The sequence below is a fragment of the Mya arenaria genome, chromosome 4 (genome assembly GCF_026914265.1).
Source record: "Mya arenaria isolate MELC-2E11 chromosome 4, ASM2691426v1".
NCBI lineage: Eukaryota > Metazoa > Mollusca > Bivalvia > Myida > Myidae > Mya > Mya arenaria.
In genome coordinates this window covers 63069945-63086268 of record NC_069125.1, presented here as the reverse complement: position 1 = coordinate 63086268, position 16324 = coordinate 63069945, and the positions used below count along the sequence as shown (strand labels likewise).

Sequence of the window (16324 nt, the reverse complement as noted above, 5' to 3'; positions counted from 1 at the left end):
TGGGTAATTGACTTAATTTCAGAATAAATTTACCTGTGTAAATCCATAACTCAAATTAATGTCATTGCCGAAACATTTACTTACTAATATGTCTTACTGTACCGAGATGAGTTAAGGAATTTTTATTGTGATGGATGAGGGCTACAGTAAAGTGGGGTAAAATGAAGCAAAGAGCAACAACTGGATCATCATGGACCAGTCAGTGCTTCATAAAAATTACTCATTCATTCACCGTATTAAATCTTATTTATAGAGATAAATGCAACCGTGAGCAAAAAAAACTAGGCCAGTTACATTCCAATTGTAATCGCTATGTAAACACGGGACGGGACGGGGAAAGAAAGATTTATGTATAGATTTATGGCCTGACCTAACATGCCGTATAGGCTCCTATTACATGAATATGACACTTTTTGTAAAATTATAGGTAAAGAGAAGTCCTAGTAAGGCATTGTAAGGCGTGGTATCCTATTATATAAAATGTCAAAATTTACATAAAGGGTAACTTAACAAACTGACGTAAATCGTATTATTCTTCAATCTACAACCAGGTATAAGTTTTGAACAGTGAAATTTGAGGCGTTTAAAAGGAAAGTTTAAATTCATTTTTGAAAAGGGAAGTTTGTGCAATATGATTAATTTCTTTTGATTTTTCAAAGGTGATGGGATCTTATAACAAGGCATAGCATTCTTATGGTATTAAATGTTACCACATTCAAAGTCCTAAAAATGCATTATGATGGTGCAGTTTTAACCAAGTAAACATTCCTGTTAAACCCATATAAGGCATTTCCTCTTTTTTGATATATTAACTTGCTAATTCCCCACTTGACTTCTCATATCCCCCCTTGACTTCTCATATCCCCCTAAGACTTCTCAAATCCCCCCTTGACTTCTCATATCCCCCCGTGACTTCTCAAATCCCCCCTTGACTTCTCAAATCCCCCCATGACTTCTCATATCCCCCCGTGACTTCTCAAATCCCCCTTCTTCAGGGCATAGATGCTGAACTAAATTATGTTTGCCCATACGAGTCCTGTAAGTGAACTTTAAGAGGCGAGGTTTTGGACCCTTTTACTAAATATTTAATCTGTGGTCGATGCATTATAAGCCCACATAAGCACTGGTAAAAGGCTTTTCGGGCTTACTTTAATTCATGATTTTATAAATGGTGCCAAGCATGGATGAAAAAGTTCAGGCTTATTCATACAAAAGTCTTAATTTCGATGACATATTTGGGGTATATTTGTATTTGTAAAACAGGGTAAAATTGTCCTAATACACTGTAATACAATTCACAGTGGCTAGCATACTGGTTCTCATTAAGGAGTCCGAGGTCGGATTCCAGTGGATGTCCAACACATTCAGTTTGTGTGTGTGGTAACCATATATAGGGTTTTCTCTTGGTTATCCACCCCTCCCTTCCCCCCTCCCCCTGTCACGTTATACAGTCTCTTAGTCTCATAATATCATGACAACATCAGCTGCAATTTAAGTGTGCGGATGTGAAAAGATTCTTCTTGCATCTTTTTTAATGACACTACAACCATTCTGCTTCCCCTCTCTCAGTTCTTACATAAGATACTGCCAATGACAGCTACATTCCAGCAAAACAGTGTGTGAATGACTTGTGTGCATGATTACTGACCAGTTAATTGGCCATGTTGTAGATTAAGTTACATTTACAACAGCTATGAAACCTATAGGGTTAGAGTGGTCGAGTGGTATAGGTGTCCGCCTCTTATCGAAGCAATTGTGGGTTCTTTTTCATTAACAAGGAACTTTCTCATGGCCCTGCAAAATTGACAGCAGTACTGGTTTCTACAATTAAAATGACTAGTGTGCTGTCAGCCTTTACAAAATTGAACTAAAGCCAATAAGTATAAATTAAAATTGTTTATTTGAGTTACTTAATTTAACATCTGTCTATATCTGCCGTATTTTATATTTCAGAGCTACGAGAGCGTTCCAGCAGGTATTGTACACCGACCCGGCATTCACACGTGCCAACGAGATCCACATTCGCCTCGGCTTCATCTTCAAGATTGGCAAGGACTTTGACAAGAGCTTGAAGGTGTGTAGAGCTCTTTTTAGTGGTTGAGCTTAGAGGTGTGTAGGGCTCTTTTTAGTGGTTGAGCTTAGAGATGTGTAGGGCTCTTTTTAGTGGTTGAGCTTAGAGATGTGTAGGGCTCTTTTTAGTGGTTGAGCTTAGAGGTGTGTAGGGCTCTTTTTAGTGGTTGAGCTTAGAGATGTGTAGGGCTCTTTTTAGTGGTTGAGCTTAGAGGTGTGTAGGGCTCTTTTTAGTGGTTGAGCTTAGAGGTGTGTAGAGCTCTTTTTAGTGGTTGAGCTTAGAGATGTGTAGGGCTCTTTTTAGTGGTTGAGCTTAGAGGTGTGTAGAGCTCTTTTTAGTGGTTGAGCTTAGAGATGTGTAGGGCTCTTTTTAGTGGTTGAGCTTAGAGATGTGTAGGGCTCTTTTTAGTGGTTGAGCTTAGAGATGTGTAGGGCTCTTTTTAGTGGTTGAGCTTAGAGATGTGTAAAGTGTGTATATATCTATTTAGTGGTTGAGCTTGGAAGTGTGTAGAGCTCTATTTAGTGGTTGAGCTTGAAAGTGTGAAGAGCTCTATTTAGTGGTTGAGCTTGAAGGTTGATTTTTGTGGGCTTGAATGTGTGTGGAATATTTTTGTGGGCTTAACTGGTGATATGGTCTTACACATGTACGTAGTAGTGTCAGCGAAAAAAGTAGAAATTGTCATACCAGCGAAATTAGTTCATAAAAAGGATGGCACTTGACTCTGTACCTGGTGCATGCTATTTAAAATGGCCTAGCCATTTAAGCCTTGCACTATTAAAGTTCTGAAGTTTTTGTTTAATAAGATCAAAGCAAAAATAAGCCTTAGTAATAGTCTGTAAGGAGTTAAGTCTAACTGACTCAAATTTTAAGTGTTCAGATTGCTTTGAAGGCATTCATTTTACCTGAAAATTATATATCTGCTATTGAATTAAGGTTAGAAATTTAAATTAATAAGAATTTGTCTCAGGCAATCTGAATGGTGTAGACATGCAGGAGTTTCAATATAACCGGGTAAAAAAAAACGGCAATGAGTGGAGGTCTGGGTGGGCCTCGTTTTTGCTGTGCCTTCTTTTAACAAATATCCTGTTTCTTTCTTAAAAAAATGAAACCCATGTACATGAGTTTAAACACTTAATAAAATCATGCTTATTCTCCTGATTTCAGCATTTCCGCAATGCCCTGTCAGACTGCAGTCCCTGCTCATTGACCAAGGCTCAGAGTATGTATTTTGCATTTGATTATTTATGCACCATATTTCTGTATGCTGTACCATGGAGTAACCCACAATGGCCTGCCATTTAATTTCAAGCTTTTGCGATCATGTTTGAAAACATGGTAAAATGTTAATAGCAATTGGTTATCTTCTTTTTAGTTAATCCAGAGTAATGGCCCTTGAATTGTCAACTTAACACACCTTGTCTATGACATATTGGCTCATACCTATGCAGCATTAAGGGTATAGCTTTCTTAATGAAACTTGGTAACAATGTTTGAGTGCTTGATCTGATCCGAGTTGTAACGCTTGAGTTACAGCTCTTTATGAGTCATAATTTCACTGAATGAACCAACCTTGTCCAGTATTAAAAAAAATGAACAATATTCAGCCAATGATTTGTCAAATGAAGAGAAATGAGTTTAACATGATAATTCATTAAAAATTTATTTATTTAAATGATTTCGTCTGAGCCAAGATGTATGTAAATAGGCACTCCTACACAGACATTCTGTGATAAGGAGATCTTTAAGACTTAGAAACTTAACCTTCATAATAAAAATGTATTTGTCAACATAAGCTCTCTTAAATAAAAATGCATACAATTTTGAAGGTCATCTATTCAAATCATAGCCCACACCAAATGCCTTAAGAAATGGCATTTAAATTGTGTTTGTTTTTTTCCAGATATTTAAGAATATTGAATGTTCTTGTATTGTGGTTTGTCATCTGAAAGCATTTGTCATTGCATTGTTTGTGAAGTCACAATTTTTGTATGGTGCAGTCACCACAGATGAATTGAAATTCTTAAATAGTCAATGTTTCTGTTTGTTGCCATAATTTGCAAAATTTCTCATGAGATCTGATAATTACGCTTCAAAGACAATCAAATGTATTATAAATACAGCTGTTCAAACAGTAGCAGCAGCAATCATGTCACAAATATGTTCCATCGATGTCGTGTACATTTAAGATAATTTGACCAATCAAAAACATTGATTGTAAAAAGATGGTGCGTTCATCGAAATATGAATGCAATTAAAAGATTACACTTTTATTTATGGAAACACAATATAACGAAGGAGAGTTAATATTTCATCATAAGACATGTTAAATTGACAAACTTCATATTAACCATATTAAATAAAAACCAATGAGTTTACTATAATTGGTGAAAAAAAATTGGTTTGTTTCTGGGGAAATTTAAAATTGAATGCTGGAGAAAATTGTTTGAATGTAATGATAAAATAACTAGTTTATTTATGGTTTATAGATTGTAGACACGAAATCAAAATGGTTATACCAGTTTGAATAAATGAATAAAGTTAGGAAATGAACTTAGGAAAATGAATAAAGTTAGGAAATGAACTTAGGAAAATGACTTAAGTTATGAAATGATCTTAGGAAAATGACTTTAGTTAGGAAATTAGGATGTTTTATGCGTACTGGCTCTGATATTTGTGGGAGTCGAAAGTAAAGTGTGGTTAAAGCAAACTATTGTTATTGAGCTTTTCATGGCAAATCAAAGTGGTTTTATCGAGACTACTCGACTGGATAACATCTGCACTCAAATCGGGGAATAAAATATAAATAACAAAGAAATCAACAACAACATTATGTAGCGTTGATGTTGCCTGTTTATTGCTTTGTTTGGTTAAAGTGCACTTACATGATAGTTTAAGATTTCTTTGTTTGGTGAAAGTGCACTTGTGGAATTTTTTTTAAGATGTTCCCTTTCTCGGTTTGTAAGCTACCCTTTTCTTTGTTACGTTCGAAATTGCCGTAGATTGTTCTATTTTTGCACAAATTTTGTTTTCCTGAAATTTCTTGATTTCAGTCATGTTCCAGATTTAAAACTGTGCTTAAAATAAATAGTAAAAACTTCTTTGTATACAACTGGATTCAGATCTTCTTAGCATCGTAAAAAATAAACTCCCAAGAAATAATCAACGTATGAAAACATTGAAAAAGATCACGTCACAAACTTAAGCCAATTTACGACACAGCGAGTGGGGTGCAGCTGGCGATGCAAACATTATTGGAAGTAATGAGAAGTGGTAACAGTTTGTAGCTTGCATTTATTGCCATTGTTGTGTGAATTTTAATCCCTGTTTATCGTTTATTTCCAGTTAAGCTGCACATAGCCCACCTGTACGAAGTTCAGGTAAATATGAACCGCTTGATTTCATCGTAAACACCACAAAGTAAAAAAAATCATTTTCGAAGGAAAAGCGTTTGTCAGAGCCTTTGCTGCTGTTGTCGTCTGCTGTGTTTTTGCTAAAACTTCCATCTTGGCCTTGACTAAAAACAACTTTCAAAAGATTCAAATAAAAACATTTCCCTGAAGGCAGTATGCACATGTATTGCACAGCCCATTGCACTGGCTTCATGATTTAAGTTTTGCACGTTGCTTGACTGAAAAAACAGAAGCAGACAGGTGTTGGCTTTTCACTCCACAGCACTCTTGTTAGTTTGCATGTTGTAGAAGGAATATATTGAGGTATTGCAATAGCTTTGATGACGTCATCTTCCACACCAATGTGAAGAAACTAGAACCATGGTCATTACTCAAAAAACATTTGAAAACATTCACATGAAACTTTGTACACAATTGTTACTGATGACAATGCGAACATGTGTACCAAGGTGCATAACTTTGGCTTGAGTTATGCCCATTTCATTTAAAAAAATAAGACTGTCATTAACATCAGCTTGCGATTCTCTTGTTTTATGTTGTTTCGGGCATTGCATGCCCTTATCTGAGTAAAACTTGTAACGCAATCTTTACAAAAAACATCATTGGCACAGCCATTTTTAATGTCATTTTTTTTACCGGAAACATTCAAAATAAAGCAGTAAAATAGAAATGCTCTTATTTTTTGTGGAATATTTTATCATGTTACTTAACTAGAACTATGTTCAGAATTTAATTACTCGATGTACTTCTATTTTGATTAGTTTAATATCTGAAGAAATTGTTTTGCACTCAATAACTGCAGTAATAATATCTGCTGTTTGTAATAAAGATGCGTTTTAATGTTTTTTTCGCCTTCATTCTGAATGATTAATATTGATTAGAACAAAGAAAAATGTTTGTTTACAAGTCATTGTGTGCTTTTTTTTCTTTTTGATGGGGCTTCACCAGTTTAAAGTATTGATAAATTCCATTCGAAAATGGTAAACAAACATCACAGAAATGTACTTTTAGGGGGAAGAAATCTCTTATTTTTTTAAATAAAAACAAAGTAAAATGCAAACACATTTTCACTTGTGATACAATTGCCTTATAGTGATAATGATTGTCTGAAGTATTTTACAAATTTGAATTATTTAAAAAATATTTAATTTGTGTCTTACTAAAAAGTGTTGTTGTTTTTAAGGTAAGCCATCTATCATAAGGATGCAAAGAAGTGTTAGTGCATTTTAGGTATTAACATATAGATTATAACTATGTTTTACCATTATTTTATTTTTGCATGGATTACATTTTTGAAAAACACCATAATGATACTACCATAATGATGGTACATTAAAGGGAGGTAATGTAACAAAAAATTACTATGATTATATAGCATTTTTATTCATCTGTTCCTTTAGTAACATAATTTCTATATAAAAAATTATCTCGGTGAAAACTTAGAAAATTATTCAAACATCGTTTTTTGTTTTAAACTAAAACTTTACCAGTAGCAGTTTTATGTATTAATGATGCATGGCTTACCTTAAATGTAGGGTTTTGTAATTTATCATAATTCATCTGTCAGACAGCCATTCATTTTAAATTTTTGTAAAAAAAAGTGAAATTTTGAATTAAAAGCATTGGGTATGAGCAGTTTAAAACCCTTGATCAATATTCCCGATACCTGAATATCGATATCCCAGACTTGCTAGAAAGTTGTGCAAAGTCATGATCATAAGGAGTACGTGCTAGATATCATACTCATGAATTGTTCAAGTGTGTCACTCATACGTGGGCGGGCGGGCGTATAAGCAGATAAATGGTTAGGCCAAGCATGTATAGTGGTTGGTTGTATGTTCTTTTGATACTTCAAACGACTATAAGCAGGTAGACATTTTAGGCCAAGCATTCATAGGGTTTGGTTTATAACATGTATATGTTTTTTAAACTTTCAAACTTGGGCGTATAAACAGGTAGAAAGTTTAGGCGACTATGGGTGTGTTTTTATCGTTGGCATATAAAGAGACAGATGCTAAAGACCAAGAATATACAGTGTTTGTTTTTTCACATGAGTTTTTTTGGCATAGTTCGATTTTGAAATCTTTTAATATTTGAGTCCAATTTTTGTCAAAAAGTACAGTTTTTGGGATTGTGAATTGGGTCTAATTTCGGGCCCCATTTTCTGTAAATAAGAAACACTGAAACGTAAGTAATTGTATTGATATTTAAGTCTTTGGAGGAATTATGTGGTAATTCATTAAATGTCAACCACTTAAAATCCACTATATATTTACTACAAGATCTCATTCATTAAGTATTACAAAGATATACATAAGCTTGCCCCATCATTTTCCCAACCATTGAATAAAAACCACATGGGAGTTTTTACCATAATGATTCAGTTTGGAGCCAGAAGTATGTTATATGGTTGATAACCATTGACCCAGAAATTATTATCATGGATGTGACAATCCCTAGTCAGGTTTTTATGTGGCATATGTTTGTTTGCAACATCTCATCATAATTTTAGTTGAGTAATAAAGGAGGAACTTTTTCTGGCTTTACATCTGGACAGAAATCTTTCTCTTTATCTTTCTTGTAATGATAATGCTATGCATACAGTATATAAAAAAAATGGTGGGGATAAATGGTACCAAAACCTTTATTTTAAAGGTGCACAATCACAAAATGACAGTGTTGACATTTTTTCAAGTTTTTGTCTCAGAATCAGCTGATTTCCAAGTATCCATGTCTTCAATTCAGTCATTTAAGATAAATCACAATAGAACAGATCTCAACTGTTTGGAAAACTGTTTGTGGTCACCTCACTGGACAAGTGGGTTTCCTCCAGTTACCCTGGTTTCCCCCTACATCACAAGCCAGCACTCCCATGTTAAATCGCACTCCCATGTAAAATCGTGCCAAAGAGAGCGATTAATTTAATGTTGTGATAATTTTTTTCTCAATTGTTGTTAAACAATTTTTTAAACTTAAATGCAACATTTTTGGCAATGGTTAGTTAAATGAAATTAAAAGTTAATCAGATTTTGTGCTTCAGAAAACTTGATGTATGATTTTGTGATTCTTATATCTTAAGAAATTCTTTTTGGGTAAAAAATCTATTTTTATTCCATAAATTAAGGGCTGTCCAAACCCTTAAATCTTCAACTCTATGGGAACAATTTTAAGTCAAAACTGTTTTTTTTAAAGCGATTCCTTCACATATTATAAGATTGGAAATTGAAAAAAAAAATCATGTGAAATCTGGAGACAGTTATAATGAAAAAAATATAATCGAAAAATCAAATTTGAATGAAAAGGAAAAGAATGTTGTTGTTGTTTTAATATGGCAAAAAATGCACTATTTTGTCTTAAAGTGTTAGTAAGCTTTTTAAATTTGAACTATTTTCGCCATATCAAATCACGTCATATTGAATGAATCTATGTTGGTTGCTGATTAGTAATTAACCTTATAAGTGTGTAAACTATATATAACTCAATTTCAACAAAGTTTAATTAAATCATTGTAAACATATTTTTTTGGATCGAGTCCCTTTAAAAAAATAAATAAGCACACAAAGAGCTACATGACTCATTCTGCTCTCTACTCATGTGGTACAAATGCTGTGAACCTTTGATATTTAACCAGTGACCCTGATAATGGGATTTATACAAAAAAAAGACATTCCTCCATAAGTCATAATGAAAAAAAAGGGATGAAAAAATCAATGGTAACATTCAGATAAATTGATTGTAATATTCAGGTACCCAAACCATAAGAAAAGTTGTATTTACCATAAGAATCACTTGATGGGAAAATAACTAGGTGGAAGTTAAAAAAAAATATTTTGTACTTGTGCTATAAAATTGATTGATTTATGGATATTTATAATTGATGTAAGAAAAAACTAGTTTCAATATTATAAGATATGTTATAAACTATATGCTTATTAAAAATATAACTTTATGGATATTTTAAGAAGTTCTTTGTAACATGTGTTATTTACATTGATATGTGAATATTCACAGAAAATAAAACTAGTTTCAATAAAATGTGAATGTTATTGACTAAACAGAAAACTGAGTGTATGACACAATTTTAAGGCCAAAAAAGAGAACTCTTTGTTTCCAATAATATCTCAAAAAAAATAACTGTAGGTAAGTTAGCATAACTTTTTTTTTCTTTCTATTTAGAGAACGGGGATTCTGTCCTCCAAACCTATATCAGGATATATCACTATTGTAGATTTTTTTTTAAACATAAAATGGTCAAATTTAAAATTGTTCACTCAAAAAAAGCACATTTTCTGGAAATTACAAAAAAAAAAATCCACTCTTAAAAAAGTGTAGGATTTGGAGGAAAAATATAGTGTCTGTCGGATAAGTGGAAACAAACATATGTATTTTTTATGCCTAATCTGTCAGATATGAGTCAAGAGCAACATGTGTTGGATGTCTTTGTTCGGAATTGACGACATCATGCTGTGGTTTGAATAAGATACTTGGTGATGCAAGGAGTCTGTTAAGTAGATGAACATGGTAAAAAGACAAAGGAGCTGAAGATATTGGTTTAAAGGGTGGATGTCTGAATTGGGGTTAAACTTAAGACATTGATTTAAGGTTGGATGTCTGAATTGGGGTTAAACTTAAGACATTGATGTAAGGGTGGATGTCTGAATTGGGGTTAAACTTAAGACATTGATTTAAGGTTGGATGTCTGAATTGGGGTTAAACTTAAGACATTGATTTAAGGTCGGATGTCTGAATTGGGGTTAAACTTAAGACATTGATTTAAGGTCGGATGTCTGAATTGGGGTTAAAGTTAAGACATTGATTTAAGGTCGGATGTCTGAATTGGGGTTAAATTTAAGACATTGATTTAAGGTCGGATGTCTGAATTGGGGTTAAAGTTAAGACATTGATTTAAGGTCGGATGTCTGAATTGGGGTTAAACTTAAGACATTGATTTAAGGGTGGATGTCTGAATTGGGGTTAAACTTAAGACATTGATTTAAGGGTGGATGTCTGAATTGGGGTTAAACTTAAGACATTGATTTAAGGGTGGATGTCTGAATTGGGGTTAAACTTAAGACATTGATTTAAGGGTGGATGTCTGAATTGGGGTTAAACTTAAGACATTGATTTAAGGGTGGATGTCTGAATTGGGGTTAAACTTAAGACATTGATTTAAGGGTGGATGTCTGATTTGGGGTTAAATTTAAGACATTGATTTAAGGGTAGATGTCTGATTTTGGCGTTAAACTTTAGATAGTTATTTAAAGGTGGATGTATGATTTGGGGTTAAACTTAAGATATATTGATTTAAAGGTGGATGTATGATTTTGGGTTAAACCTATATATGGATGTATGATTTTTGGGTTAAACTTATACAAAGGAGCTTAAGTTATTGATTTAAAGGTGGATGGATGATTTAAACATGAGACAGCATGATTCCTGACAGCTAGGTGTGATTCTGACACGCCTATTGAGATTGACCTCAACCATGAGTAGCTAGAGTTGGCCAGACTTTTTCCAAGGATATTTAACACTTTGTGCAACTCCGACCCAAGTGGTTTTGACCTATTACCATTCTTCAGTGTCAGGATAGCGACAACAGAATCTGCATTTTGTCAAAAATCCTTTTAAGTCAATGTTGCATAAATTATGCCGAGACAAAAATAATGTGCTGAGCTTGATACTGTTATAAGGAACTTAAGATTGAAGTATTAAGACCTGATTTGATTATGTTAATTGTCTAAAGTCCCTTGTATTTGTATGTTTCAGGGCCAGTACAAGCAGGCGAAGGAAGCGTATGAACAGTTCATCAGCTCCGAGGACTGTATAGAGGATACATACAGGGCCACCGCCAACAAACAACTTGGTACGATATGACCTACATAAATAATTCTTAATGACACATCCTCTTTCGTACCAAGGTTTAAGATTGGAAACTTTTTTTAATTTGGTCTTGCATTTATTAGCATTATAACCAAGCAATATTTTTGTTGTCTGAGAAACATGGCAGTCACATAGGGATTTCTTTGTTTGGCAGCGTCTTCCCATTTTTCATATCCAATCAATAACTTTTGAACAACTTAATGCAGTGTCTTCAAATTTGGTATGGAAATTGGTCTTACCAGTAGATGGCCCTACTGATTTTGTGTTCGAAGGTCAAGGTCCTGATGACGTTTATTAGAAATATTATCAATCAATATTTTTTTAAACAATTTGGTATAGTGTCTTAAAACTTAGTATGCACATTGGTCATGGATAGTACATGACCCTTATTGATTTTGGGGTCAGTAGGTAAAAGGTTAAGGTTATTAAGAAACCTGTAGGGGATGAGCTTGCTTTAACACCATCTTAAGGTGTAGCTCAAGTAGAATATGTTCCCAGTATCTTTGTATCAGCCATACCTTATCTCCCCTTTTAATTCTATAGGCTGGTTGTTCCAGATGTAGGACAAGTCCCCATATCATTGTGTCAGCCATTCTTTAACTCCTCTCTTTCTGCTACAGGCTAGATGTTCCAGATGTATAACAAGTCCCCGTATCATTGTATCAGCCATACTTTAACCCCTCCCGTTTCTTCTTCAGACTGGTTGTTCTGGATGTAGAACAAGTCCCAGTATCATTGTATCAGCCATACTTTAACCCCTCCCTTTTCTTCTTCAGGCTGGTTGTTCTGGATGTAGAACAAGTCCCAGTATCATTGTATCAGCCATACTTTAACCCCTCCCTTTTCTTCTTCTGGCTGGTTGTTCTGGATGTAGAACAAGTCCCAGTATCATTGTATCAGCCATACTTGAACCCCTCCCTTTTCTTCTTCAGGCTGGTTGTTCTGGATGTAGAACAAGTCCCAGTATCATTGTATCAGCCATACTTTAACTGCTCTTTTACCTTCTTCAGGCTGGTTGTTCCACACAGTTGATATCCTTGGGGAGAAATCTGCACGGGAAGAGCTCGCCATTCACCATTTGAAAGAGTCCCTCAAGTACGACAAATCCAACGGACAAACCTGGTACCTCCTTGGCAGGTGGGTGTGCGGTTACAACCAAATATAATAGGGAAATTTTATGAAGAAACTTGGGCCTGTTTCAAAACAGATCTTAGTGGTAAATAAAAGACATCATTGTTTTAATAAATTTGTAATGAGCACAGAAAGACCAGAGTGAGAAAATGAAATCATATGAAGTTATTGCCTTCTGCAACCTTGGCTGTGATTCGAATGCAGGTAAACTTCTCGACATCAGAAATTATTCCACAAATTTATGCTGCTTTGATTTCGAACTCAAAACTATTGTTTTCCATTGTCAGGTGTTACTCAAGCCTCGGGAAAGTGCATGATGCCTTTGTCTCGTACCGAAACTCCATCGACAAGTCTGAGGCCAGCGCAGACACTTGGTGCTCCATAGGGTAAGGTTTACCTGCTGCAGGGAAGCAGAATGATGTCATATTTCTTAGGTTAACCTTTCCTTTATGTAGTAAGATTCAATGCGTTGTATACAACGATATCAATTATATGCAAGTTTTGGAAAATTTTGTTTTTTTCATACAGTTGTGTCATTTTGTGTCGAGTCCCTTTTAGAAACCTGTGACATCTGCCTAGAGTATTTGCTTCATTGATTAATGGAATATTCTTTTATAGACAATCCCGAAGTGCCGCTATTTCTGATACCTTCATATACCTTTTTCCTTCCGCATCTCATTTATAGACATTACAGCCCACGCTTGTTTGAAATTGAGTAGGCTGGTCTATTTCTCCCATGATTCCCTTCTGCTATATTGGTATTTATTTATAGTTGCTGTGTAGCGTAACAGTGTCTGTTGTATTCAGAAACCTATTTCGTGCCTGTCTGCACGAGTTGTCCATATATGTACAACATTTCATGAAGGAAACATTGACAGATGGTTTTGTGCATTTATATTCAAATATGAAAGAATTTATTTTCATTTTATTAGTGTACTAGTAATTTAAGACTTTAATTGCATAATGATTATTTAGTATCTGTAAAATTATAGTCGTATTTATAATGAACCTAGTCTGAAGATGGGCCTGTGGTTTTGTAGCTATTATATGTCTGGTATCAAAAGCGTTAAATCAGTTTTGCATCACTTATTCAAATGAACCTTACAGTTAATAGCTATATTATTTTCAAGGGCATGATATTATTTTAAGCTGGGTTTAATTTTCAAAAAAATAAGGAACATGCAATTTAACCAGAAAATCAATGATAATTCGCATTGCTTTGAGTGATTTTTTTGCATCACACATCTTGCAGATTTTCATTTGATGCAGAAAGAAAACCAAAAAAAAACCCCTCATACTTAGTTCTTTTCATTTGATTATCTGTTTAAAACGACAAAACAAGACTATACAAATTTTAAATTCACATAGTCTACAAAATTTATTAGTTAAACGTTTATTCATGCTTTAAAGAATGAAGAACAAGTCCCGCCAGCATTGTTACATTTAAAGCCATTGTCTGGGATAATCGCGTGTCTACAAAGGCAATTCTGTGTTCGCTACATTAGGCAATGTTTTCCAGCCAGTGAAAATTTGGGGCATCTATCAACTCTCTGTTATTGGCATTCATTGTTACAAATTCACCAGACCTGCAGAAATCGTCTGGGAGTCTCTTTATATCTGCCCTAGTTTCCCAAATCAGGGGTATTGATTGGGATGAAGATGTAATCTCTATGTTTGTTCTTGTGCAATGTACGGAAACTGTGTCATTCTCTTATTCAGTAATCATTAATGTATCGGTTAGATTTTCTTCCTTATGAGGACTATAAGCGATGCGGAGGCATTTGAGGTTTCTTTTACCTATCTTTGGAAATGCAATAGTATTGGTTTTCTTTTGTCATTTTGCGTAAATGTTATAAACAATTATGGAGTTTTTTTCTCAGAATAGTTCGTGACTTATTGTGGCTATGTTAGTCTTGAGATTTATAGTATTCAATACTCCAGGATTTGAACTGTTGCTCATTATATTAAATTCATTGAGATGAAGGAATTTCATTCATAGGGAATAGTATTGGATATACTAGAATGTTTGACAAAGTTTGTTCAGAAATATTTGACAGAGCTATGAGTAACATTAAGATTGGATACAAGAAAAGGTATATAATAAAATCCTTTCTGGTTGTTTCATATATTAGCACCATGCATGCACCTTAAAGGGATGCTTTTTGTTCCTTCATGAAAACCATAATCACCAAAACCATTATCATAGTCATCATCGTTGTCATTGTCGTCAATCGTCATCATCATCGTCGTCGTCGTCATTGTCGTCGTCGTCATCATCATCAAAGCCAACATCATCAAAACCAGCATCATCAAAGCCACCATCATCAAAGCCACCATTACTTAAGCAACCATCATCAAAGCCACCATAATAATCACCACCATCATCAAAGCCACCATTACTTAAGCAACCATCATCAAAGCCACCATCATAATCACCACCATCATCAAAGCCACCATTATTTAAGCAACCATCATCAAAGCCACCATCATAATCACCACCATCATCAAAGCCACCATTACTTAACCCACCATTACTAAAGCCACCATCATCAAATCACAATTATCTTAATCACCTCCATCCAAATAATCACCATCAAAACCATTTCATCAAAACCAAAGTATTAAAACAATTTGTGAATCTTTTAATTGATTTCTTTATCTTTGTTGACAGGGTTCTGTACCAGCAGCAGAACCAGCCTATGGACGCGTTGCAGGCCTACATCTGTGCCGTACAGTTGGACAAGTCTCACTCCGCCGCTTGGACCGACCTGGGCCTCCTCTACGAGACCTGCAGTCAGCCCAAGGACGCCCTTACATGCTATATTAACGCCAGCAAGACGGCTAAAGGTATGCTGTGTTTACACCCAACAGACGCCCTTACATGCTATATTAACTCCAGCAAGAATGCTAAGTATGACTCCCTTGTGCACTATATTTACGCCAGCATGACAGCTAAAGGTACACAATATTTACACCAAACGGATGCCCTTAAATGCTATATTAATGCCAGCAAGAATGCTAAGCATGACTCCCTTGCTTGCATGCTTTAGAAATCAGTGAATGGTTTGGGCATTTACTTTTATCTTTGAAAGAACTGTAATGAAACCTGCACCAACATTTTGCTTACGGATGTCTTTTTTTGTACATTTACCAGTTTTACATTCAATCCTTTATCGCAAGTTTTTCACAACCAACGTCAAACTAAATCTGGCACTGTTTCTACAGTCATGTTTGTTGACAACAAAGTGGTTTGACGTATGGATGCTTTAATGTCCTGATTATCACCTATGCACAAAAGCAGATCTGATAATTTGTCTTTCAACTTCAAGGTCTTACTGAGGGTAAAAACCTTGGATGATGAAATTAAGGATTTATCCTAAAATTAGGACTGAGAGCATCTCAGACGATCATAGATTTGTTAAGCTTGATTTGTGCTTGATATAAACATTTAAAAAAGTACCTTAATGGCTTAAAATGGATATCCATGGCTTTGAAAACAATTTCAATAGTGATCTTATCCTCTTAAGTCTGAACGCTACTTTTTACATGAATCCCTAAAACTAAACTTTCAGAATAGGGATTTCTGTTCTATTATGATCGGTCTATTACGAACCTTAATAAGCAATTGCAGCCAGTGTTGCAAGCATAGTTCTTTTTCTGTTTTGGAAATTTAGCTCGCTATCAGTTCCAAATCAAACATCAGTGGGCACGGGGCTTGGACAAATTTTACTGACGTCATTTCTGAAATTCCCGCAATTCTTTGAAAAACTCAAATTTCATATCATTTGAAATCCTTTTTTGCTGTAGTCAATAAAAAGAAATGTTTCAGTGT

General features: G+C 34.6%; 1 protein-coding gene across 2 annotated transcripts in view; it reads left to right on the top strand.

Moving 5' to 3' along the window:
• LOC128231341 (lysine-specific demethylase 6A-like) overlaps positions 1-16324 on the top strand; it is a 72406-nt gene that overhangs the window by 40378 nt on the left and 15704 nt on the right. For both annotated transcript variants that reach the window (XM_052944022.1, XM_052944023.1), the window contains 7 exons: positions 1954-2074; positions 3236-3290; positions 5414-5448; positions 11248-11344; positions 12372-12498; positions 12780-12878; positions 15164-15339. In XM_052944022.1, the coding sequence (XP_052799982.1) occupies positions 1954-2074; positions 3236-3290; positions 5414-5448; positions 11248-11344; positions 12372-12498; positions 12780-12878; positions 15164-15339 (710 nt within the window). The remainder of the gene's footprint in view (positions 1-1953; positions 2075-3235; positions 3291-5413; positions 5449-11247; positions 11345-12371; positions 12499-12779; positions 12879-15163; positions 15340-16324) is intronic.